We start from the raw sequence: 27,288 nt of genomic DNA, 5'->3' as shown, positions 1-27,288 counted from the left end.
TATGTTAGGGCGAATGAATAGACTGAGAGCCGCCTTCGTGATGTGGACCCAACCATAAATCTTAGCTTCAATGCTGCGACCATCTTTTTCATCTTGTAAATTTATGTCGTAGATGTTTTGTTATTAATGTTCACTTGTAAGGAATTTTGTTTATTGAAGTTGTGATATTTGCACTTAGAGAAAGAGGTGTGAACATATGTTCAAATAGATTTGGTTTTATGTTCCCTAATAAGAAATTTAAGTACATTTTATACCAATTTTTCTTTAAATCAAGTGTCAAGTAAATATGGAGTTGGAATAATTGGCTTGCAACTTCATATACTATGAACTATTAGGCCAGCTGATGGTCGTTGTACTTCGGGATTCAAGTTCGAACTTTAGCAGAGGGGGCCACCTCCTCCATAGGTTTAATAAAAATAATTTTTGTATAATAATTTTATTTTTCTTATGAAAGTGGTGACTATACATAGAAGTTCGAGCCGCAATAGGCTTATTTACACGAGGAGAAAGCTCTGCTGCTGAGGTTGCCACCCTGTACAGAGTGTTGCTGTTAGACTTTACAATCCAGTTAGAGAAGTTTTTGTATAGGAAGATTTTTTTCATTTTGTTGCACATTTCTCTCTTATGTTGATCAGTTGTGTGACTTACAAGGCAATTTTCTCGAACTGTACTATTAGTCAACTGTTCTTTAAATTTGTATTGAAATAATTTCGATTTTTTTTAGTTTTGTGTTTTATTTTTTTTTTATTTATTTTTTTTTTTCAGTTGATTTTGTGTTGTGAAAAATTTTTACGAAGAAGTAAACTATTTGGAGGCTTTGTGTGTTTATTTCTTTGTGTTCTCAGCTGTTTCCAGTGACTATAAAAACATTCTGTCTTAGTTTTTAGTTTAACTGGTTTAATCAAATAGTAAAAAAAAATAATTAAAATACTAAAAAAAGATGGGTGACGAAAGTAATCCGACTACATTATACGTTGGTAATTTAGATCATACTGTATCTGAAGAACTTTTATGTGCACTATTTTCACAGATTGGTCAGGTTAAAGGTTGTAAAGTGATCAGAGAACCAGGCAACGATCCATATGCTTTTGTGGATTTTACAAATCATCAAGGTGCCGCGACGGCTTTGGCCGCAATGAATAAGCGTGTGTTTCTGGAGAAAGAGATGAAAGTGAATTGGGCCACATCGCCGGGCAATCAACCAAAACTGGATACAAGCAACCATCATCATATATTTGTCGGTGATCTTAGTCCAGAGATTGAGACACAAGCACTGCGTGACGCTTTTGCACCATTTGGTGAGATATCAAATTGTAGAATTGTTAGAGATCCGCAGACACTAAAATCTAAAGGTTATGCTTTTGTATCGTTTGTAAAGAAAGCTGAGGCGGAGAATGCTATACTAGCGATGAATGGCCAATGGTTAGGCAGCAGAAGTATCAGAACAAATTGGTCGACAAGGAAGCCTCCGCCGCCAAGGGATAGTCGAGGTAGGCAGAGCAATGCCAAAGCACCAACGTTTGATGAAGTCTACAATCAGTCTAGCCCAACAAATTGTACAGTCTACTGTGGAGGTTTTATAAATGGTATTAACGATGAATTGATGCAAAAAGTTTTCTCACCGTTTGGCACAATACAGGATATTAGATGTTTCAAAGATAAAGGTTATGCTTTTATAAAATTCACTACGAAAGAAGCGGCTACGCATGCTATTGAATCTGTACACAATACAGAGATTAATGGGCAGATTGTGAAGTGTTTCTGGGGTAAAGAGTCTGTAGATCCGAATGCCACAAATCTAAACAATACAACAAATGCAAATCACCAAGTGAGCGGTGCGACAGCCCAGTGGCCGTACATGTATGGGAATATGGGCTACTGGTATCCTCAGAGCTACACCACGCCTACAGCCCATATGCAGCAGCAGTACCTCCAAGGTATGCAGTACCCTGGCTATGGCCAGTTTACCAACTACGCCGTGGCAGCCGCAGTCGCAGGAGGACAGAACTATGTGAGTCGGATGGGCACAACAGCTGGAGGCAGCATGCAGATGGGCTCGACCGCCGCGCCAGGCGGGTCGCAAAATGCGGCCAACGCCTGGGCGGCATCCACTAACACGCCAACCGCCGGTGCCCCGCAGCAGCCCAGCGCCATGGCACCCCAGTCCAACATGATGACCTACGCCATGCAGCAGTATCAGACGCAATGATCTAACTCAGCCAATCTTCATCCACACTAAATAATTTCCACAAACAAAAAGGTTAAAATATCTTTCTTTTTGTAAATAATCTTTTTCAAAACATAAAATGAGAAGGTAATCCAATTGTAATTTTATTATTTAAAAAAAAAGACGTTCTTATAACGAGTGTTGGGCTTACATGTTAGTGAACCATTCATCTTGTTGGTCGGTCAATAATCTCTGGATAGTGCTGCATCCAGTTTCGCGGAGCTCTGCTGTAATTGCATCGTGTCCGAAATGCTTTAGCAAAGTAAAGATCTTTTTCAAAATAAGCTCACGCCTCTGAAATAATGGCCTGGCCACTTACTGTGCAAAGTCTTAACCGCGTTTTGTTAATCACTTAGTTTGGATATGGCAATGATAAACATTGGCAATCATTGTAATCCTTCATTTAATGGCTTCTTCCTTTTTTTAAGAGTGAAGGGATTTTTTTTTTCATTTTATTGGTTTCGGATTCTTACTCTTCTTCAGAGTTTCTGTAGATGAAATATCAATTACTCTTACTCAAGAGTTTGTCGTACGTTGACACTACACTGTTTGACTGAAAATGGGACAGGTTACATGTAGATTCTATGTATGAGTTGCTAGTTAACTTAAAAGTCAATTATAAATTCAAACAAAATATATTGTATAGTAGTCCAAGCATATACTTCAACAGTTAAGCACTTATACTAATAGCAATAAACTTAAATGGGGATCAAAGATCAAAAATGTTTCCACTGAAAAAGGCTCTTAAACCAAATAACATCCAATTTTTTTAATCAAATATTTATTTATTTTCAAGGGAGAGTTACCTAAGATGAACAGTTATTTTAAACAACTTTTCGCAATGTATGTCATTCTAAATAGCTAAATAACCCTCTTGATGTGTCCATATATGTATCTCTAGCAATTGACTACATTGTAACCAGACTAACCTATATTTTCTATTTATAGATTCTGTATAAAGATGTTTTCTGTTAATGCTTTTTTCTTTGGGAATGGCGAGGCTTTCCATCTAAACAGTACCTGTTTATCATAAATCTTCATAGATGATCTCCATGCTTCACGGTCCTGCTCTCTTATCCACGGCCCGAACGCTCTCATTAGCTTCATCCATCCAGTTTCATCTTGGCTTACCTCTTACATACATGCCATCAGCTTCCCATTTCAGAACTCTTCTTAGCAATTTTTCATTTTTTGGTCATATATGTAATCATAGAGTTTCTTACCTTCAATTACTTAGAAAAGTTCTTTTCCACTTTTATTATTTGTGTTGTCTGAATATTCTTCACCTTTTCCATTCTTGATTTCCAGAAATCCAGCGTTACTTTCTTCAGCAGCCGTTAAGTTGTTCATGCTTCTGCTCCACGACGATTGCTTTTTTAATGGCCACGAAGAGAGTTAAGAGATCCCATTAACTTTTAAACTATGACTTCTACTTTTGATTATATCCTTGGATGTTTCTTTCAACCTTCTTCTCATTCTAAATGTTAGCTATGTGTTTTAGTGCTCAAGTTTTTTGTTTTATCATTAATTTTCAAATCCTTGGTGTACTTTTCCGTAAGTATTAGTTAGAGCTGTTAATGCAAATTTTATTAAAATATATCATTCATTTAGAATTTGAAGTCACTGCTGTAAAGTGGAATGCATTATTACTATTTTTTTTTCTAAGTTACACATTGAGCTAATTGTCATTTACCCCTGAAGAAATATTTGTTAGAATGCAGTAGATAATATCAGATGGATAATCTATTTTTAATTATTCACCTAGTATAAAATTTTTTTAGCGTATCGACTACTAGGCCTTTAGCGCCGGGAAATGATAATTGTTTATTAGATTTCTATTGGACAGCCCAATACCATTCTCTTATTCAGTGAGTACGGTGACAACGTTCCTAGTTTTTACGAAGTTTTGTCAAATTCACTCCATAATCTTCAGTCTCCAAGGATTTGAAATTACAAAAGTCGATCTTGCAAAACATGGAGTTAAGTCGAATAGAATTACAGAAGCTGAAGTACTCAAGGTATGTGTAACACATATAAAATTTATGCGAAGCAGGTTGCCCTAGTGTGAGACTTTCACCAGTAGAGTTGGCCAAGTCTTCCGTGCGGTGTGATGTGGCTAGGTTATCTACAAATGTTTCCTCTATTATAGTGACTTTCAGAAATTTGTTCGTTCCAGAACTGCTGCATTTTGTAACCCTTTTTTTCATATCCAATTTTGGAAGAATGAGGTTGCAGGAAATCATGCTGCATGATCAGCTTAAAATTGACAGTGAGGCTTCACTCTCAGAAGTCTGTATATCTTAATGCAGCCTTCGTCTTCTACTCTTGTCCATAGTATCAACATTATTCCTGCTTTTTCTTGGCTTTAGTTTTGTAGATAGTTGGCGGGTTGCCCGATCAAGATAATGAAACCACCAGAAATTGCACGAAGTGATTAGGCCTTGAGTATTTCGGTTCCCTATTTTCCACTAGGAACTCTGTAACAAAGCCAAGTGGGTGTGCGTTGTCATGATGGAAGGATGAATTGCCTCTAGTTCTCTGCATAGTTAGCTTTTACGAATACCTTTCTATAACATTCTTCTGAATAGTCAGGCCTTTTAAAAGAAGAGCAACCCCATTCTGGTAGAAAATTGAAAAAACAAAATTTTATGTGTTAGTGACTGCAGGTTTCAGTGGTTTTGGCTAGTCTTGGCGGACCTAGGTCACTGTTTCACAGCATTCACCCAGTTTTAACATAAAAAAAAAAATACTGGTAATGGATCTTTTAAATTAGAAATTAAGAAACCATTGACTGTTTCCATAATTTTTTCTATTTTTGTAAATGTCTTTCCGTTTCTTCAAGACGTTTTTAACAGTCCCGTGTTATTTTTGTTTTTTAAGTCCAACAACAACAAAAAAAAAAAGATAAATAATTATAAGATCCTAAAGAGATTCTTATTCTTATAATAAATAAAAATTATTAATAAGAAGACATTGACCATCACAGGATATTTTGCAAGGACCATTATTAATCGATGTTAAAATTTTATTTTTCTCCCCTGTTTCTGTTGATAACCTTTTTTAATAAAAGACTGACAAAAGCGGCTTGTATCTTGCTTGTTAAGAGTTTTTGGACAGATTGGTTTGGGATAGAACGTCTTGGAAAAATCTGAGATTATAATTTCAAAAGAAAATGCTTAAAATTTTCTGGAGACGGACAATTTTTTTTTAAAATTAAAAATCCATTGTTTGAGGTACCTTCAAATTTTTGGATTCAAAGTGCTTACCAATATTTACTATTTCTACAAAATTAAGGTTTTTTTATTTAATTCTTAGACCCCATTTAATGTTTTCAACCCTCGTTAGAATTTATGAAAAAGTTTCCAGCATGGTGGTGAATGTTGTTACCAGTTCGGTAGCCTTTTTGTTGGCCTGAGAGCATAAAACTATTAATTGTCCAGTAAGACTTCATTGGCTGATTTTTTTTGCAATAATAGGGTTACCGTTTTTATTAAAGTGCCTCATTCCATTTCTTCTTCTTTCAGCTACTTACCATCCGTTGAACCACAACCATCCATTTTTTTTTTTTTTATCAAAACAATCTTTTTTTCTCTGTTGACTTGGGCGACGTCTCTCCTTCTGTTCGTCTACCCACTTCACTCTTGCACCATCTCATCGGGCGTATCCTTTGCACGTGCCCGTATTAACTTACCTTTTATTCAGGTTGGCTAGTTGGACTGTCTTCTTTAAAGCTTCATTTCTTTTCTTATTTTTTAATTTCTTATTCTGTCCGAACTTGTTTTCCTAATGAATCTCCTCCGGTTATAACAGTTATATTTAACTTAATTACTGAAACGAGTCGTGGAGAAACCTACCTGTGCTTAACTTTGTAAAGTTCCCTAGCGCATTTTACAGTAGTTTTTAAAAACCTTTCCAGTTGCTGTAGTCCTAATAAGGTAGTAATTTAGTATTTTCTGTTATTCGGTTATTATTAATATTTTTGTTTAACTGCTTTAAAGGGATGGCGCTTTATTAAACAATGAGTAAGCGTTTGTTAACACATTAGTCTACCCATTTTCAATGATTTCCTAGTTTTACGTTGCACTTAAGCTCTTGGTTCGCCATTTCTGGGTAGTAATGTATTTTCTCAATCATTTTCGAATTTCAGAAATAGGAAATAAACTGTAAATACTCTAGGGTGAGTAAGAACGTTTGTAAATTCCAATCTAAAACTTCACTCCACAAACTTTTACTCCTGCTGTGAGGGTATATGCTCTCGAACTAAAACTCTGGTCCCTATGAATTATTTTGGGTAGGCTGTGAGGGACACGATATTTGGTATTTAAGTCCTTACAGAGTATATTCTTCAAAAACTATTGCTAAAACTTTTAGCCTTTGAGGACAAAAATCCATCCTTATTGTGCATAACAAAATGCATTGTGGAATAGATCACTAAAACTTAGGACGACACTTACCAGCTATAAAACGTAGAGGCTAGATGCCCGATCATACTGTCATACAGTGGTGTGTAGTAGTGTGCTAAGTTTGACTGACCGATTTTTGTGCTTTCAGCATAAAAAAATATATATATAAAAAAAAAAAAATTAATTTAGTTATTAAATAATATTGGTGAATAATGAAATTAATAAAGCCTAACACTGAATTTATAAGTAACAATTCACACCCCTGACATTCTGGCTGCACAAAGTTGGTTTCGTTTAATATAACAATTATTTTTCAGTTGGCGTAATTATTTGATTAATTTGTGTCAATCCGCTTGATTCAACGTAAACCCAGATATTATCAGGTTTCCTTTACTGATACTTCTTTAGTTGAAACAGTAGCAAGTTTGACCAAACACTTCCCTAAGGATTGACAGCCCTAACTAATCACGTTATCTATTAATAACGATTATTGAGCAACATTGCATACCGGACAAAAACCGTTTTTAGGCCATTCAGACTACTTATCCGATATCAGCCAAGGAAACTTTTCATTTATCAAAATGCTCCTCACGGAGTTCAAAAAGCCATCTGATGATCCCTAACAGTTTTCAGACAAAAGCTTAGAACGTATCTTTTATGTGAGCCAACCATTCCTTTTGTAAATATTTAATTTAAATATTTTATTTTTTTTGGTAAACAGTGTCCAGGGGTAAAATCAAAAATGTTTTAGCCAACTATCAGGATTTTAATAATTACGTTAGTAACTGAAGAATCTGTTTAAAAACAATTTGTCAAGCCTCAACAGTCACTAGTATAATTGCCAGACTAAGAAGCAAAATAGGGCACTATGTGATTCTACAATATTTTTGAGGCATGAAACTAAAACCAAGGTCAAGTTCTTTACAGGCTATTCTAGGGTAAGCCAAGAGTGTAAAGTCGTAGCAAAGGTTTTAATCACTAGCCTACAACGGTACAGATGTGAGACTTAATCTTGGATTATTTTGCCTAGAACTATCTTCTTCGCAAATTAATTATTGAGTATAGGTCTGTTCCTAATTCTAGGCTAAGCCTGGAAGTTTCCAAGACAAAATCAGGCTGGAATGAAAGCCGAAAGTGCCTAGCTTTATCCTTAGACATTTTTAATAACAAAAGTTCATAGCCCTACTGCACCTCTATGCTGGTTGATTCTAGGCTCAGCATGGAGCATGCGTTAGTTGCCTAGAAGTGACCCATATCATCTTTGCTTTTTAAGAATGCCCTAAAAACTTACTGAATGAAACTTGGCTTTGCTACATATTTTACCAAAATGTCAGTCAGGCCTTAAATTTCTTAGGCAAACATTTAATTGAGAATGTCTCCTGAATGTAAAATTTAATTTTTAGGAGGATGCATTTATTTCTAATTTAATTTTATGCAATTTGACATATTTTATAATTTTTGTAAATTAAAGTAATTGCTATATATCTGTATGAGCGGATTGAACGAGGCCTAATAAGGGCTCACAGCAAATTCTTTAGTTCAGATTAAAATAGTGTGCTGTAATGTGGCCCTGGTGCTCATACATCTTGTAGGGTTCTTCTCTGGATTTCCTCTCAAGGTTTCAAAAAAGTTACTGGCGCGGTTACTTGTCTAAACATTTTGATAAGCCCATATTGTTACCCTCTCTCTGTTGGCCTATCTCAGAATACCTAGGCCAAGGCTTTTTCAGCCTGCTGTGAAATGTGTCCCTCATCGGGTTTTATCCTTGTTAACTTACTGGCAAAAACTTCTTTTGGCCCAAACTATTTCGGAGAGAGCTCATCTCGTGCACCCTCTATGGATACCCTCAACTTAGTTAGTATCCTGGCTGCTCAGGAAGATATCTTGGAAGTGCCCAATTATCCCAAGCATTTTGCTTTACTCTGACTTATTTAAGAATAAAAATTTCTTTGCTCATTGCTCTGGAATTTCGAGAACAAAGAGCTAGAGGAGAATAGGCCCTCGACCCAAAAATCGCAATAAACTTAAGGCGCTGTTTCTTGTTCTGCTCAATGAGACTAAACCTAACAGACTCCTCTTCGAAAGAGACTTTGTAATTTGTAATACTTATAACAGGATTGCATAATTCTGGTTGTATCAAAAAAATACAAAAAATATGGATTATTGTCTTCCAGAAATTAATTGAATTTCTAGAGGAGGCCCCATGTGCATCTTCTGGATGGTTTTTTTTGCAGTTGGCAGAATTTGTATTAAGTTTATGTGAATTAATTGATGCCGAAGGCCAGCAATTAAAACAAAAATAAATTTGAGAGAGAGTCTAAAAATGACTAGAGCCTTTTACTTTAGAAAAGATGTGCTAGAACTCTTCCTGCAGAGGATTATCCAAAGTTAGGCTGGGTCAGTATTCCCACTCCCTCTCGGAGCCTTTACCGAATTATTTGCTCAGCACAAAGATTTCACAGAGTAAAAGTGTAGGCTTACAACTTAACTAGATCTACTCTCTTAACCAACTTGGTCACACAGTGTTGCCTCTAGATATCTCATTAAAAGTACTTTACTTTAACCCCAACTTTTGAAGCCACAAGTTTTTCTTACAGCAAAAACCCACACACGTTTGCTGGATATGCATCGTCATTACAAAAAATTAAATTGAGTTTAAAATTTTAATGTAAAACCTCTACATTCCAAAAAATAAAATTAACCTTAATCAAAAGAGGAAATGAATAAATGCATCCAAAAATGTATTTTAAATATAAATTCAATTAATACATTGTAGTTTTGAAAAAAAAAATTGTAAATCTTTTAATCAGTTAATTCAAAATACACACACACACAAAAAAGTAAAAAATAAATACATTTTTAAGACAGTTTAATGAAAGAAAACAAGTTATATAAAGTTTGAACTTACACTCATGTGAAGAAGACGAAATAATTACCTAAGAATGCAATTTTCTTGAAATTTATACTGGTTAATGTAACATTTGGAAAACAAAAATAAAAACAATATATATAAGTTATATAGTTGTGTTTTTAAATTTAAAGGGGCTGTGCCCCTGAACCCCTAATAATCTGCGCTCCTACTGGAAGAAAAATAATCTATAACTGATAAAATCCAAGACAAATAAAAGGAAGCACCAAGCTCATTTATTTGGTTATTAGCATTAAAAAATTGGGTAATAGAAAGTCAATTTGACTTTCAATTGAAGCTATTTTTCTTTTTCCATTTATGATGAAAATCTGCCTAAGGGGTGGATAAAGATTGCTAATTTCCATACAATCACTCTTGCCTTCATGGTGGCTTAATCATGTTAGGGGGCGCCTCTTCATTTGAATGCACGGTACACAGTTACGGTTCGAGTAAGTGTTCCATAAATGCAACTAGAGTATAGACAAAGAGTTCTTTCAAGATCATGCAATGGCCTTTTGCCCAGACAGTGTTGGAGACAATGGTCGCAGAATAGTTGGAAGAATCTTGTTCGTTTGAGGGATTAGGAAAATTAATTTGGAACAGCAACCTCTTACTGGAGTTGAAGCATGTAGGAAAATCATTTTCAAGGACAGAAAATAAAATATTAAGCGTCTTTTCACTCGGTCTTTTATTGGATATAGTAGCTCAGTCATAAGATATTAACAATACAGTACTTTCATGCTGTAGTTTCATGATTTTAAATATTGAACACTGACTAGATGTCTTCTCCCTTAAGTGACGCCAACCAGACTTCTGTGTCTTCACGAGCTAGTCAGCTGTATAGTTCCTGAATCTGGTATGTATGTATCTCTGGCCTGACAGATGTGCGTACGCACTCGCCTACATACTTACAAAGTAGCGGCTAAATGCTAACAAACTGACTGAGGGGAACATGAGGCACTTGCAGACTGACAGGTGGGGTGTACAAACTAAACCGTTGTAACTTCGGCCTAGTTCGGAAAATCTGTCTTGTGAGCCGCAGAAGCACAATTCTTCCATGCACAAGTTACAACTGATAGTGATATATATTTTTTAATTTACTTTTACTTTTATTGATTCCTGAACCAACCTAAAACTGAGAGATTTTAAGAATTATTCTTTAATTTGTATTTCTCGAAAATGACACTCACAAACTTGCTCAATACCAGCGTCAGCAGCACAAAGTCACCTTCATTTTCAATTTGCATATTTTTAAACACTGTAATATTTTCCCCAATTATCTTTGTGAACGTCTGTAATGATGAAAGCAATAAGGACCATGAAGAACAGAAAACTCCCAACACCTGTGATGGTAAGAAGCGGCCCTTCTGTCATCAAAGAGTGAAAGCAACGCTTCCCGAGCGAGTGGTAATTTTCTTCGTCTAGGAGGTAAGTAGCGATTATTACTTTAGCCTCTTAAAGCATTACCGAGGTAACAGTATTTATCTTTAATGAGAAGTTCTCTGTTACCGTGAACATAGATAGAAATAATTGCTTAAAATTTGGCCATTCTGTAAGAGCGCCAGAAAATTTGGAATCCTCAATTTTTGGGGTCTTCGACCTGGGAGCTCTTTACTAACCCATACCTAAAATACAATAGATGTGTAGCGTCTATTTAACAATAAATTCTAAATTATATTACGCGCTTTTGCTTCTCAAATTTCTACTAAATCTTCAGATAACACTTCAATTTAAAAATGTATTAAAAATAAAAATGAATTCGAGAACAAAATTGAGTAGATGTAATTCATTACTTTAATTACACTGAAATACAACAAACCGATAAATTACGTACTTAAAGATGACTTCCAACCTTTTTTCTCCAACAACATTAATATTCCTATATATATATATTCCGCTCAAGATGAGAAGGATCTACACGATTGATTATTACCAAGTATGGCGTAATCTAATTTGGGCAATTTCAACGAATGGATACTTTACTGTTCAAATATTCTTCAGCTTAGCCATAACAATTTACATAATGCTCTCGCAGAGGGCACATTAAAGCGGATATTAAAAATTTTCATTATATCTTATAGAACTTATAGCACTTGACCTACAGGAACATGTCAGTCGAAAGAAGAAGCAGAAGCACAAGGATAGTAGAACGGTTAGAAGCAATTTTTTTTATAGGATTAAAATTTTTATATTTAAGTAATCTGTAACACAATAAAGAATTATTCTAAGTATAGTTCTTAAAGTGGTGACGACAAAAGTATTACACAGCCTTTATTAATACTGTCCGCTACGACAGTAGTATGACGTTGATCGACCAATCTGCACGAAAAAGATTAATTCAAGACTGAAATTTCGTTTTAACTCCGTGATTCAAATAACGACAGTAATAGATCAGCACTATCTTTCTCTTTTACTATTTTAATGGGTGTGTGTAATGATTATTCACCTAAAGATGAATGAAATCTTGGGCTCTCCATGACTTGTGTACCTTTTGTCCTTTAATCAACCCTTATACTTACCTTTTTAAACTGTAAGTTCTTATTAAGGAGCTTATAATTCATTTTGAATATCAAGAGCTATTAAAAAATGTTAATAATACCTTAACTGTCTCAGTATCTTCCACTCTCTCAAAGGCACAAATACTGTTTAAGAAAATAAGTAATACATAATGTAAAAAGTCGAAAGTATTTGCATACCTAATTATGTTCATATAATTTAAATATATTTACAAGTCTTCTCGTTACCAAATCAGGGAATGAAGTTCTCATTTGAGAGAATATTGCTCCAAATTGATTTCATCGCAATATGCGCTAACACAGCTGAAGTTTTCACAGATGTGCGTGAAACATTATTTTGCTTTGTAATCGAAAGCAGTTACTAGTTGCTAGATGACTAATATCTTAAATTCTTCGGTAATACGGAATAAAAAAATATGTATAATTAATTAAGAAGGTAGGGAAGAATCCTGATATCTCATCATGGGTGTGGAAAGATAGACTTCAACTCGCATAAAATAGTAAGCACTGTTACAATTAAAATTTCCTCTATCATGAAGATTATACTCTACACCCTACAGACCACTTTTGTAGAGTTTTTGTGAAGTTGAAGCAACATCTGCCCACAATGGAATTTGCCCTACTCGTCTAATTACACATGTTCGTTGTTTATAAAAGATACCAGGCTGTCAGAGGCTAATTTCCTCTCTCAAAATAATTTTTTAATTACATACCACTGCAAAAGGTTAAATTACGGATATTCCAGATCTGGTGATTACAATAGGATGAAAAAATAAATGACAATTTCAGTCATATTTTGTATTTTTTATTGTGCCGAGCTTTGACCTAGGGACTAGGCCATCTTCAGGACTAATTCACAATGTAATATTTTACATAATTAAAGGATTGGTGTGTCTTCTGTCTTGTCTATTGAAACAATGAATCAGTCACTAAAAATAAGGAACAGTAATTACTGGTGACTACGTTTACTTAAGGGTTGCTAAGCAGTATATTTCACGCATTTAGTGGAGAAGGCGGTTGTTTTAAAAACTCATGAAATCAGTAAAGAGCAATATATATATATACGAGTATATACATTATATATACATTTTTATATATAATATACATTTTTGTATATACCAATATTAAAACTGTCCGGTAGGACAGTTGTATAAGGGTTGACCATCAAAAACTGCACGAAAAAGCGTAACGTTGAAAAACACCCAACTTTGACAATTTTTTTCTCTTTTTCTATAAAAGATAAAATTCCCAAATTTTCTTTAAATCTTACTCCAAACCCTCCTTTATAACTGTAATTTTTTTGCAACCACCCAGATCTAATAGGTTTCGAGAAAAAAGTTGCCGAAAATGAGCAAAAACGGCTTTTTCAAAAAATGTTCTTGTTCTTGTTGTTGTTGTTGTTACCTTTTTTGTAAACAACGTAGCGCCTAAACGCGAGAACCGATTTTCATGAATGAGGTGTCATTCGATTCGGAATTTTATGTAGATGTGCCTTTTGGGGGTCTCGATGCTGTACATCGAATGGGAGAGGAGTTAGCCCCCTTTATGTAAGGCCCCCTCCAAAATTATTATTACTAATTACTCTGTAAATCTTGGCCCGATTTTGATAAAATTTGGTAGGGTGATAGGGTAAGGGCTCCCCTACGTAACATTAAAGCGACGATCAGCTCTTACACTTTTTAAGGGGAAGTATAGCAATCGTTGCAAATTATCGACACGTGATCCGATTTTCATGAATGAAGTGTCATTCGAATCTAAATTTTGTACAGATTTGCACTTTAAAAGTCTCGACGCCGAGCCTCATAAGGAGGGGAGTTCGCCCCACCCAAATAAGACCCTTTCTAAAACTATTATTACCAATATTTCTATAACGCTTAGTCCGATTTTGATAAAATTCAGCCCGAATAAGTGGTTAAAGCTCCTCTACGTGGCTGTGTAGTGCCATCTTGCTCTTACACCTACTAAGAGGAAGTACTGCAATCGTTTAAATTATCAATGAGTGAACCGATTTAAATCAATGAATTGTTCGATTAAAAAATCTTTCCTCTTTGCCTTTTAGGGAGAAGTAATGCAATCGTAGTTTATTTTTCTTACTCCTCTTAAAAGGAAGTACTGAAATCGCAGTTTAATTTTGCTATTTACGCACAAATACCTTCCTATGTTATTCAAAACGCTTTTTCAAAAAAATTGTTATTGAGGATGGTTTGGGGGAACGCAACTATAATCTTTCTATAAAAAGATCTCTCCAGTGGTAGTTACGGTTCCGACTTAACACCTTATCAGATTATAATGATAGCATTGCTTATTCCAAATTTTAAAAAAATCTGTAAAGAAGATATGTAACTTTCTAAAATAGACAAAAAGGAAAATCTATCCAAAAGGTACAAAAATCTCCTTAACAAAAACTTACAGTTTAAAATGTTAAGTATAAGGGTTGATTAAACGCCAAAAGGTACACAAATCAGCGAGTACCCAACATTTCATTAATACTTCATTAATAGTTAAGTAATTCTACTGCATTAATTTTCATTAATAAGTTATTTTTTAGAATTTATTAGATGTCACAGACCCTTATGCTGGCCACTTCATTTATAATATTTTTTGTTATATTTATGATAAATCACATATATGTACATGCATGTTAAAGTAGAAAAAGACAAAGTTAGAGTCGGCTACTGTCTTGAATTCGTCTTACCGAAATATTCGTGAGCACAAATAACACACAGTTAGTAACAAGTAGATTATTCAACAATAATTATTCATTTCTCAATTGTAATTTAATTTAGACCCCCTTATTTTACTTACGATATAGTAAAAAATACAGGAATAATTAGATGTCCTAAAAATATGCATATCTTATTTACTTTATATTACATATATACAACATTGTGGAATGAATACCTAGATGGAGAATGTAATTGAAGAAAACTATATTATTTGCGATAAAGCCAGATAATTATTACCTATTATTATAAACGTTTGGACTACTACATAAAATAACAATTACTTTAATCGAAGAATGAACTTAAACCGACGATTTTTATTTAAAAATAAAAATAAATAAATAAAATAAACAAAATCATTGATGTATGTTGGTGTAAGCATTTTTTTAAACAAGGTTTTGAATTTTTTAGCCTCATAATTTTTTTTTATTTTTTATAAGGTTTTTCTTTTTAACCTGTGATTAATAGTTTGATTATTATAGATAAATAGATATTACAGTCAATCTACAGTGCTACTTGAACATATATTTTGTAGATGAAAATGGCCAGCATAAGGTCTGTGACATCTAATAAATTCTAAAAAATAACTTATTAATGAAAATTAATGCAGTAGAATTACTTAACTATTAATGAAGTATTAATGAAATGTTGGGTACTCGCTGATTTGTGTACCTTTTGGCGTTTAATCAACCCTTATACTTAACATTTTAAACTGTAAGTTTTTGTTAAGGAGATGTATATATATATTTGTATATATATAAAAGTATTTACATTTTTTTTTCATATAACATAAGTAAATAACCTATTAAAACTGTCCGGTAGGACAGTTGTATAAGGGTTGACCATCAAAAACTGCACGAAAAAGTGTAACGTTGAAAAACACCCAACTTTGACAATTTTTTTCTATTTTTCTATAAAAGATAAAATTCCCAAATTTTCTTTAAATCTTACTCCAAATTCTCCTTTATAACTATAATTTTTTTGCAACCACCCAGATCTAATAGGTTTCGAGAAAAAAGTTGCCGAAAATGAGCAAAAACGGCTTTTTCAAAAAATGTTCTTGTTCTTGTTCTTCTTCTTCTTGTTGTTCTTGTTGTTACCTTTTTTGTAAACAACGTAGCGCCTAAACGCGTGAACCGATTTTCATGAATGAGGTGTCATTCGATTCGGAACTTTATGTAGATGTGCCTTTTGGGGGTCTCGGCCCTGTACATTGAATGGGAGAGGAGTTAGCCCCCTTTATGTAAGGCCCCCTCCAAAATTATTATTACTAATTACTCTGTAAATCTTGGCCCTATTTTGATAAAATTTGGTAGGATGATAGGGTTAGGGCTCCCCTACCTAACAATAAAGCGACGATCTGCTCTTACACTTGTTAAGGGGAAGTATAGCAATCGTTTCAAATTATCGACACGTGAACCGATTTTCATGAATGGAGTGTCAATCGAATCGAAATTTTGTACAGATTTGTACTTTAAAAGTCTCGACGCTATGCCTCATAAGGAGGGGAGTTTGCCCCACCCAAATAAGGCCCTTTCTAAAACTATTATTACCAATATTTCTACAAAGCTTAACCCGATTTTGATAAAATTTAGCACGAAGAAGTGATTAAAGCTCCTCTACGTGGCTGTGAAGTGCCATCATGCTCTTACACCTACTAAGAGGAAGTACTGCAATCGTTAAAATTATCAATGAGTGAACCGATTTACATCAATGAATTGTCGTTCGATTCAAAATCTTTGCCTTTTAGAAAGAAGTACTGTAATCGCAGTTTATTTTTCTTGCTCCTCTTAAAAGGAAGTACTGAAATCGCAGTTTAATTTTGCTATTTACGTACAAATACCTTCCTATTTTATATAAAAAGGCTTTCTCAAAAAAATTGTTATTGAGGATGGTTTGGGGACCGCAACTATAACCATTCTTTAAAAAGATCTCTCCAGTGGTAGTTACGGTTCCGATTTAACACCTTATCAGGTTATAATGATAGAATAGCTTATTCCAAATTTTAAAAAAATCCAATCTGTAAAGCAGATATGTAACTTTGCTAATAGACAAAAAGGAAAATCTGTCCAAAAGGTACAAAAATCTCCTTAACAAAAACTTACAGTTTAAAAAGTTAAGTATAAGGGTTGATTAAACGCCAAAAGGTACACAAATCAGCAAGTACCCAACATTTCATTAATACTTCATTGATATTTTTTAAGTAATTTTACCGCATTAATTTTCATTAATATTTTTTAAGAATTTATTAGATGTCACATACCCTTATGCTGGCCAGTTCATTCATAATAGTTATAATTGTGATAAAATGTATATTATATCTTCGTATAAATAGGTACTTTATTTTAACTCTATTCCAAATTATTCTTCTGATTCTGAAGTTGTCACATATACATGCATGTTAAATTAGAAAAAGACAAATTTAGAGTCGGCTACTGTTTAAATTTGAATCACGGAGGATTTAAAGCAATATTTCAGTCTTGAATTCGTCTTACCGAAATATTCGTGAGGACAAATAACACACAGTTAATAACAAGTAGATTATTCAACATTATTTATTCATTTCTCAATTGTAATTTAATTTAGTTCCCCTAATTTTACTTATGGTAAAATACTGGAATAATTAGCTGTCCTAAAAATATGCATATCTTATTTATTTTATATTACATATACACAACATTGTGGGAAGAACACCTAGATGGAGAATGTAATTGAAGAAAACTATATTATTTGCGATAAAGCCAGATAATTATTACCTATTACTATAAACGTTTGACTACTTCATAAAATAACAATTACTTTAATCGAAGAATGAACTTAAACCGACGATTTTTATTTAAAAATAAAAATAAATAAAATCATTGATGTAAGTTGGTGTAAGCAATTTTTAAAAAAGTTTATGAATTTTTTAGCCTCATATTTTTTTATTTTTTATAACGTTTTCTTTTTCACCAGTGATTAATAGTTTGATTATTATAGATAAATAGATATTACAGTCAATCTAAGTTAAATGGTGTGCTACTTGAACAAATATTTTGTAGATGAAAATGGCCAGCATAAGGGTATGTGACATCTAATAAATTCTTAAAAAATATTAATGAAAATTAATGCGGTAAAATTACTTAAAAAATATCAATGAAGTATTAATGAAATGTTGGGTACTTGCTGATTTGTGTACCTTTTGGCGTTTAATCAACCCTTATACTTAACTTTTTAAACTGTAAGTTTTTGTTAAGGAGATACGTACTTAAGCCAGTACTTTGTATCTCAAAATTTCATACGCTTGCTTATTTTCTTAATACATACATATACAATACGCCTTTGAGAAAGAAATGACTTCAAACATTATATTATTTTGTAGTTCGTGGAATTATATACATTAACCATAATACAGGAAGTTACTTATTTTCTATTACTTATTTTCTTACTGAATTATGTTACTGATGTAACTTCAGTATAAACTTTGTAGCCATCAAATTGCTTCGTGTTTATAAACTTTTGGAACCCCCCAGTATGTGTTCATCAATTTATTGGTTGAAGAGTTCTGCCCTTGAAATGGCTTCACCAAACAATCCTTCATGGTAAACGCTGTAACAGTAAAATAAACTATAAAATATGATTTAAATATTCACACACTTATTAAAACTGTCCGGTAGGACAGTTGTATAAGGGTTGATCGTCAAAAACTGCACGAAAAAGCGTAATGTTGAAAAACACCCAACTTTGACAATTTTTTTCTCTTTTTCTATAAAAGATAAAATTCCCAAATTTTCTTTATAATATAGGGCAAATCCTCCTTTATAACTGTAATTTTTTCGTAATAACATAGATTAATTAGTTTTCGAGAAAAACGATGCGAAAAATGCACAAAAACTACATTTTCAAAAATTGTTCTTCTTCTTCTTCTTGTTGTTGTTGTTACCTTTTTTGTAAACTGCGTAGCGCCTAAACGCACGAACCGATTTTCATGAATGAGGTGTCATTCGATTCGGAATTTTATGTAGATGTGCCTTTTGGGGGTCTCGACGCTGTACATCGAATAGGAGAGGAGTTAGCCCCCTTAATGTAAGGCCCCCTCCAAAATTATCATTACTAATTACTCTGTAAATCTTAGCCCGATTTTGAAATAATTTGGTAGGATGACAGGGTTAGGGCTCCTCTACGTAACATTAAAGCGGCGATCAGCTCTTACACTTGTTAAGGGAAAGTATAGCAATCGTTTCAAATTATCGACACGAGAACCGATTGTCATGAATGAAGTGTCATTCGAATCGAAATTTTGTACAGATTTGCACTTTAAAAGTCTGAACGCTATGCCTCATAAGGAGGGGAGTTTGCCCCACCCAAGTAAGGCCCTTTCTAAAACTATTATTACCAATATTTCTATAACGCTTAGTCCGATTTTGATAAAATTCAGCTCGAATAAGTTGTTAAAGCTCCTCTACGTGGCTGTGAAGGGCCATCAAGCTCTTGCACCTACTAAGAGGAAGTACTGCAATCGTTAAAATTATCAATGGGTGAACCTATTTACATTAATGAATGGTCGTTCGATTCAAAATCTTTGCCTTTTAGGGAGAAGTACTGTAATCGCAGTTTATTTTTCTTTCTCCTCTTAAGAGAAAGTACTGAAATCGCAGTTTATTTTTCTTACTCCTCTTAAGAGGAAGTACTGAAATCGCAGTTTAAATTTGCTTTTTACGTACAAATACCTTCCTATTTTATTCAAAACGCTTTCTCAAAAAATTTTTTATTGAGGATGGCAACTATAATCATTCTTTAAAAAGATCTCTCCAATGGTAGTTATGGTTCCGTCTTAACACCTTATCAGGTTATAATGATAGAATTGCTTATTCTAAATTTTAAAAAAATCTGTGAAGCAGATAAGTAACTTTGTAAAATTGACAAAAATGAAAATCTATCCAAAAGGTACAAAAATCTCTTTAACAAAAACTTACAGTTTAAAATGTTAAGTATAAGGGTTGATTAAACGCCAAAAGGTACACAAATCAGCTACAGCTAGTACCCAACATTTCATTCATGCTTAGCTGATATAATTTAAGTAATTTTGCTGCATTAACTTTTTCTTCCCTTTTTTTTTTAGAAATTATTAGATGTCACAGACCCTTATGCTGGCCTGATCATTCATAATATTATTTTGTTATAATTATGATAAAATGTATATTATATCTTCGTTTTTAAATAGGTACTTTATTTTAACTCCATTTCAAATTATTCTTTGGATTTATCTTTAATATGCCCTTTATTCTTAGTAGTCACATATACATTCATGTTAAAGTAGAGAAAAACAAAGTTAGAGTGAGCTACTGTTTAAATTTGAATCACGGATTTAACAGAATACTTCAGTCTTGAATTCGTCTTACCGAAATATTCGTGAGCACAAATAACTCACAGTTAATAACAAGTAGATTATTCAACAATTATTCATTTCTCAATAAATTGTAATTTAATTTGTCTCCCTAATTTTACTTATAGTAAAATACTGGAATAATTAGCTGCCCTAAAAATATGCATATCTTATTTATTAAAACTGTCCGGTAGGACAGTTGTATAAGGGTTGATCATCAAAAACTGCACGAAAAAGCGTAACGTTGAAAAACACCCAACTTTGACAATTTTTTTCTCTTTTCCTATAAAAGATAAAATTCCCAAATTTTCTTTAAATTATAGGGCAAACCCTCCTTTATAGCTGTAATTTTTTTGCAACAACCTTTTATATTACATATATACAACATTGTGAGAAGAACAGCTACATTGAGAGTGTAATTGAAGAAAACTATATTATTTGCGATAAAGCCAGATAATTATTACCTATTTTTATAAACGTTTGACTACTTCATACAATAACAATTACTTTAATCGAAGAATGAACTTAAACCGACGATTTTTATTTAAAAATAATAAATAAATAAAATAAACAAAATCATTGATGTTATGTTCATATGAGCATTTTTTAAAAAAAGGTTTTGAATTTTTTAGCCTCATATTTTATTTTTTATAACGTTTTCTTTTTAACCTGTAATTAATAGTTTGATTATTATAAATAACTAGATATTATAGTCAATCTACAGTGCTACTTGAACAGATATTTTGTAGACGAAAATGGCCAGCATAAGGGTCTGTGACATCTAATAATTTCTAAAAAAAAAAAGGGAAGAAAAAGTTAATGCAGCAAAATTACTTAAATTATATCAGCTAAGCATGAATGAAATGTTGGGTACTAGCTGATTTGTGTACCTTTTGGCGTTTAATCAACCCTTATACTTAACATTTTAAACTGTAAGTTTTTGTTAACGAGTTTTTACTGAGTTTTTACCAAATGAAATTTCATTCAGTAAAGCGGTACTCCAATTTTTTTTTTGCACTTAGACTTTAAGCGATTCATATAATCCTCTTTTAATAAAAGGCAAGCATATAAGGCTAAACAAAACAGTACACTAAAAAAAAACTTTCAGTCTACCAACCCCTTCTCCCTCAGAAGTGCTTCTAATAAACTTTACTAGATAAATGTTTCAAATAAACGTTTAAGATATATGTGAGTAATGAGTATGCCAAGTTAAAGGAAAATTGTATGAACTGTTTTTGAAAATCTCAAAAAAAATAAAATAAAATAAATTAAATAAAATCTGTAATTCCTGTCTTAATTTTCTGAAACAGGCGGAACTCAAGGCAGTGTGAATCTGCCTCGATGGACGGACATTCTGAAGAGTATTGGTACAAATGGTCTGGGTTTCCGGGCATTAAGGATAAAAGCGTAATAAGATGGAAGACTGCCTGGCCCGAAAGGGTTCTCACAGCAGCCTTGCACCCTCGCTTTGGCGAGGACGCACAAATAGTCTTAGCATAGTGAGTGAAAACCTCGGACCACAGGCCTATCACAGATCCCTAAGATCGCGGGTTGCATAGGTTGACTGGCCAATGCTGACGGAATATAACAGTTACGTCCCCCCTTTATAGATTATAAAATTACGTTTAAAATACAAACAAGTTGGATTTATGTATACACAGATATTGTTGAGTTACGCTATTTAAAATTGTCTTAGAGTTTCAATTCTCTAAACAATGTATTCAATCTACATGACAATTACATTTTTTAATGCATTTTACTGGAAAACGTATATTTGGCCATAAATTTCCAGGGGAAGAGGTTCAAAACCTAGTTCAGGTAAATCTAATAATCTTATACATCTAGTCTATAAAATCGCATTTCAGGTTTACCCAGGACCAGACTTTACCCAGGATGTGAAATTCTAGCAATGTTTAAACAATTGGTAAGTGTGGGAATTTTAAATTATTTTGAAATATGCATTTAGAGGGAAGCTCAACATAGCAGTTCCCTGAATACCCCTAAAATAATATATTTCTTGAAACAAAGTTTCAAAATTAAGTAATAAGTATTTAAGAGTGTAAATAATATTACGTTTAAAGAAAATATTTGAATGTTAGTTCGCTGTTAGTGTTGTTTATGTTGGTTAACTAATCTTTTTCGGAAGATTCTATATTGTTATGTTCTTGAAAAATGTAATTTTGCCTTGAATTAAATATTATTTAGGGGCTATTGCAGAATTGATTCGGACTAAAGATGGCTTTTCTAGTGGAGACTGATATAGTGGTAGTTTGAAAAATGTAAGAATTTTGGAGATGGAAAAGTTTTGTTTGATGACACATTTGGTCTCGGGGTAAACGTAGAGTAAGTAAATCGATGGATAGAGATTTGTGAAAGATGTGTTAGTCTACATCTTAAAATTTGTGTATTTATTGACTGTTTCCAAACTGATGCATGCAACTTTTTAGGGTCTAAGATGAACTCATTCAAAATTAAAATTTGATGCGTTTCATTCAGTGAATTGGGGACTTCTGCTCTGAACGATGTTTCTACGGGTTCTCTGATTACAATTAGGAAATGTCACAATGCTATTCTTTCAAAAAAGATCGATCTTTGGTTGTTATCTGTCAAGTTAGCGATTTTAGTTGGAGAACTAGTTCATCATTTCTCTAATGGCATACTAAAAGGCTAGATAAAGATCTCAATAAACCGCAGGCTGACTACGTACTAATGAAGATAAAAACGTACAGTGCAATATAACATCTATTATTAATACTGAACAGAAACGGTATTAAATGGGTGAATTTAATTAGATATTCATAATCAGCAGAGACATAAGCAATTTTGTACTCGTAACTTCTACTTTTATGTCGACATATTAATACCATATATTTTATATATTTATTTACCTTAATATATATATATTAATATATTTATTAATACCTCAATGCTGGCAATAGTTCAATTTCTCTGCACTTGAATGTGAAACTTGCAGGTAGGCATACTTTGTACTTCGGCTGTCACATGACAGTTAATGCCTAAATTGGCTAATGCACCTCGAAGCAGCCCAGATGTGTAGGCTATATACTGCACAAATAAAACTTAAATCAGTTCCAAATGAAAGAGCAAGGTGGAGCGACCATGGACTATATACCATTGGATATTAGTGGAGTATCCATTGGACACTGTCAGATATACTGTGTCCAGTGATGCCATAGAGTGAAAGTAACACAGAATGGCAATGTAATTTAACTGGACACTGGATCTAACACCGATATCAGTGCATAGTAGTTGGGTGTAAATACAAAATGTAAATATACACACGGCAAAATAATTAAAGTGCCACTTTGTATTGTCGGTTTTCCACGTCAATGAGGGCACTCTGGAACATGTTTTGAAGAGATATAATTGTGGTTAGGATTAAGATAAACCATCAGACCTGTCTCAAGAGGCTATTGTTTTCTTTGACCATTTTTCTCCTTGTTATCTTGAACTTTGTTCACATTGACTGATATGGGGCTGGCTATCTCTATCAGTCTTTAACGTTGTGTCGTGCAGTTTTTACTGGTGTTTGCTATTGTTTTATGCGTTATGGATCCCCTGCAAGGTTTAAGGAGGCATCTTTCGTTTGTAGGGCTGTAATATTAATTGAGAAAGACCTAGGAGTGCGGGAAGTAGGTCGGCGTTCGGGAGTGAGTCATTCTGTAATCCAGCGATTATGGGAGAGGTACCCATAAAGAGGAGACAGGAGGATTCACGAAACGACCAGGGCATCCGGCCAAGATCTACTTCATTAAATGAGGACCGATTCATGCGGCTACAAGCCCTCAGAAATCGCCTTTAGCAAAGGTAAAGTGAAGCTTTAGCAAACATCTTGAAATATACTAACTGCCTTAGGCTACAGCTTCTTAGATCCATAAACTTTGTTGCATGTACGAAGAGCATCCACCAAAATGTGATCAATTTGATTTCGAGTATTCCCATCAGAAGAAATCAACCCCCTTTGGTACCTCCTTATGCTGGAAAAATTTGCTCACTACAATCTTACTTTTTCTGCTGCGAAGTCGATAACTTTTAGCCGTTGTCGAATAATAAATTTCCCAATAGTTGGATAAAATTTCTCCCTATTTTGGCATGAGAAGCTGAGAGAGTAAAGCTTATAGATGTACATAAGGATTTTGAAACTAACTACAGGCAGTTTTACAAAGGAATAATGAGCATGATAACGGTTTTCGATCCGAAAAATGGATTTCTCCAGGATGAAAATGGAATGTTATTGGAAGACAAGAAAAATGTTGTGAAAAGATAGTCTAAGGTAATGGCGAATTTCCAACTCACCATGGGAGCCACGTCTAAATACTGCGATCCTACTGATATTTTGTTCATGAATCTAAATGCATTATCCTGCAGTACATAGACACCTTGGTGATTTGTTCTTAGATTGTCTATTGGTTTCTTATAAATAGAGGTCCAGAAGTCCGTGCACATAAACTTTACTGTATCCAGTTCATCTTTGAATCGGGGCCACTCCTTCGTTAACCTAACAAAACAAAAACTTGTTTTCACATGACATAAAATGCAAGTTTGATTGTATTGAATGGTGGAGATTTCCACACCTGGGTGTGGAAATCTCTATCTGCCGACGACTCCCCACTCGACCTGGGGCTTCCCTGTAGGGTCTAGGTCCAGGACCACGAGAGAAATGTATCGGTACCGATAATCTTTTTTTAATTTGAGCCATGTCTAAAATATTTGAGGAGAGTACCAGGATGTGTTTATCCCATATTGTCGGCTCCCACCAACTTCCCTGTAAAATCACGTAAAGTCGTTTCATCACCCGAGGGTGCTGGCACCAGTAATGACATAAATGTGCTCTATTATTCTTCTTTTTTTTTCTACTTTAGAATGCCCCTAATAGCACAGCCCGTTGGCTTATAGCTGGTTTGGAGGTAAGGCTCCCGATTAGCTAGCCTGTCTGCCTTCTCATTTCCCGAAGTCCCGGCATCTATGCATCTATGAACAGCTAGTTCTAGTCTGGAATAGCAGCTAGCACTTCCAGTCCCTTGAAACAGCCTAACTCCAATTTGGAGGTGAAAACATAAAACGTTCAGTCTGACTATCCAAATAGAGACAAACCTCTTTTACAGAAGAGCTGCAGGTCTGCTTATTCGATACACAACAGTGAACATCATAAATCTCGGTCAGGAAACCAATGGTCCATTTCCCAACGGGAATCACCAAATGATCCTCATTATCCGCCTCTTCACACCTATCATTCTACCTAGAAGATCTGTAAGAATAGCTAGAAGGTAAGTTCACACTGTAAGAATGACCAAAAATAAGATTTCACCCTCTATCAAAAATGAGACCCACCAGGAATTTTTAACAACTCGCGATAAATGAAGAATGGCCAAATTGCCTATCTTGTTGAAAACTTGCTTGTTTACATCTCTTTGCGCCTCCACTACCACGCAACTTCAAACACCAACTAGACTTAACAATATTGTATATATCTATAACATATTCTAAGCGGTAACCATCAATTCATACTTATGATTCTTCGACCTTGTCAGAGAGAAACGATATCTCCATGATTCTGTGTTTTAACACGTTCTGATCTATTTAATTTACTTTCAAGAACTGCACCCAGGAATTTCCGAATTTACCTGAGAATCAGATAGGACATTCAATTAAGTCATAAGTTTAGAGTATGAGTCCTAATCCGTAATCCGTCCGTAGTTGGCCAAAAGACCGATCAATTTCCAAACTGAACCTTATGATCATATCGTCAGAGACAGAAACTTCAGAACTTATCCACCAACTCTAATCAAATTACTAATATTCCTAAAAGCAAGTTTAAGACAATAACCTTGCCTTAATCCTAAAGATAAAAGATGCTTCACAATCACTAAATGCGTCCCCACCAAGATGTCAATGACAGCGGCCTTCTATTGTTAGTGTCACTGCTGCCACAAAACACACGAGTAGCATACGTACTATACTCATACATAATACATAGATGTATTGCTATCCTTCTAACCATATATATCAAATCTTGAGGAGGGGAAGGCTGATCGTAAGAGGCTGCCACTACTACAACAAGGCACTTTCTAGCAACATGAGATCAACCCTTTAATCCACCAAACCCTTGGATCAGAACTGCCTCAACAGGATCGTGTTGACACCGCTACTAAAGCAAATACATGAATTTTCCATTCTATCCGCCATAAACAGTTGCAATTAACCGCACTAGAATAATGTGCTATATTAATACATCACTTTTGGTCCCAGTGTAGAAATGATGTAAATATATAAATATGTTTGCGTGGATTTTTACATGGGAGATCCCCAGTTCGAATCCAGCTGCAGCAACTTTTAAAAAAGTAAAGTGATTGCCTATTTTTTTCAGGCGGGCCAACTATCAATTAGGCGTCATGGAGGCGACTAGCAACTGTAAATTTCTTTTATTAACTATTAAATAAAATCCAAGGCCTAAGACCGAGAATCGAACCCAGTACCACAATACATATTAGCTTTACGGGTCTCGCATCTAACCGCACGGCTACCGTGGCGCCTTAGCTACTTTTAATTAGTTAGTAAAATGTTATCAGTAAAGTATGAGATTCCGCCACAGTCTACCACACCTAAGTACTAGTTTAAACGTTAAGCCCGCCTAAAAAAATATTATAATAACGTACTAGTAGCATTAGGGGTGTTTAATGGTCATCTAAAGCCTCAAAAATAAAATCAATGCACTCACCGTTCTACGATGCGAAAACCCGTCGTGAAGCCAAAATACTCCAATGATGAAAGATTGCCCTGCTGAGTACAAATACATATCATAAGAAATGAAAACAATCTTTCATAAATTTCCTTCATTCAGCTTGCAGAAAAGTATCTTAGAACATTCAAAACAGTATTACAAAATAAAACAAGACCCTATTATTTCCAAAAATAAAAAACTACCTTACTGCCTTGATCCTTGTTTTCAACATTAGCTACATAAGAAACTAATTCTGAATGCAACAGTTCTAACAGTAATTCGTTTGCTATCATTTTAACATCTACTTAGTAACATTACCTCCAACTACAACTGTACTTCCTTCTTGAGAACTATTCGATAATCTAAATAAACAATTTATTAGATCAGAAATAATCGATTCATTA

The 27,288-nt window shown here is 34.0% G+C and overlaps 1 protein-coding gene and 1 pseudogene across 5 annotated transcripts; one reads left to right on the top strand and one right to left on the bottom strand.

Annotated features, from left to right (window-relative positions):
• The first annotated feature begins 534 nt into the window (after nucleotides 1-534).
• Nucleotides 535-9,647, top strand: LOC141459457 (nucleolysin TIAR pseudogene; annotated as a pseudogene).
• A 5,933-nt stretch (nucleotides 9,648-15,580) lies between these two features.
• On the bottom strand, nucleotides 15,581-27,249 carry Trs33 (trafficking protein particle complex subunit Trs33). Of its 5 annotated transcripts, none has more exons than XM_074138345.1 (5): nucleotides 27,088-27,249; nucleotides 26,882-26,943; nucleotides 24,460-24,661; nucleotides 23,065-23,208; nucleotides 15,581-18,365 (listed from the first exon to the last, which is right to left on the bottom strand). In XM_074138345.1, the coding sequence occupies exons 1-4, from the start codon at nucleotides 27,175-27,177 to the stop codon at nucleotides 23,083-23,085; spliced, it is 480 nt and encodes a 159-aa protein (XP_073994446.1). In that variant the 5' UTR covers nucleotides 27,178-27,249; the 3' UTR covers nucleotides 15,581-18,365; nucleotides 23,065-23,082. The 5 variants fall into 5 exon arrangements, with proteins under 5 accessions (XP_073994446.1, XP_073994448.1, XP_073994450.1 ...); XM_074138347.1 differs by having other exon boundaries at nucleotides 26,882-26,940; nucleotides 27,088-27,245; XM_074138349.1 differs by having other exon boundaries at nucleotides 27,093-27,244.
• Nucleotides 27,250-27,288: the final 39 nt, after the last annotated feature.

The sequence above is a fragment of the Rhodnius prolixus genome, unplaced genomic scaffold (assembly GCF_049639745.1).
Source record: "Rhodnius prolixus isolate KJV_2025 unplaced genomic scaffold, Rpr scaffold_11, whole genome shotgun sequence".
Lineage (NCBI taxonomy): Eukaryota > Metazoa > Arthropoda > Insecta > Hemiptera > Reduviidae > Rhodnius > Rhodnius prolixus.
The sequence above is the reverse complement of the archived record's forward strand: the minus strand, read 5'-3'. Positions and strand labels throughout refer to the sequence as shown.

What these genes read in the sequence shown, in the direction of transcription:
- Trs33 (XM_074138345.1), bottom strand. Translation starts at nt 27,177, where the DNA reads ATGATAGCAAACGAATTACTGTTAGAACTGTTGCATTCAGAATTAGTT. An exon ending in GGTTTTCGCATCGTAGAACG is followed by an intron (nt 24,662 to 26,881) that starts GTGAGTGCATTG and finishes TTGTTTTGTTAG; the next exon opens with GTTAACGAAGGAGTGGCCCC. An exon ending in ATTTAGACGTGGCTCCCATG is followed by an intron (nt 23,209 to 24,459) that starts GTGAGTTGGAAA and finishes TTATTTGTGCAG; the next exon opens with TATATAGCCTACACATCTGG.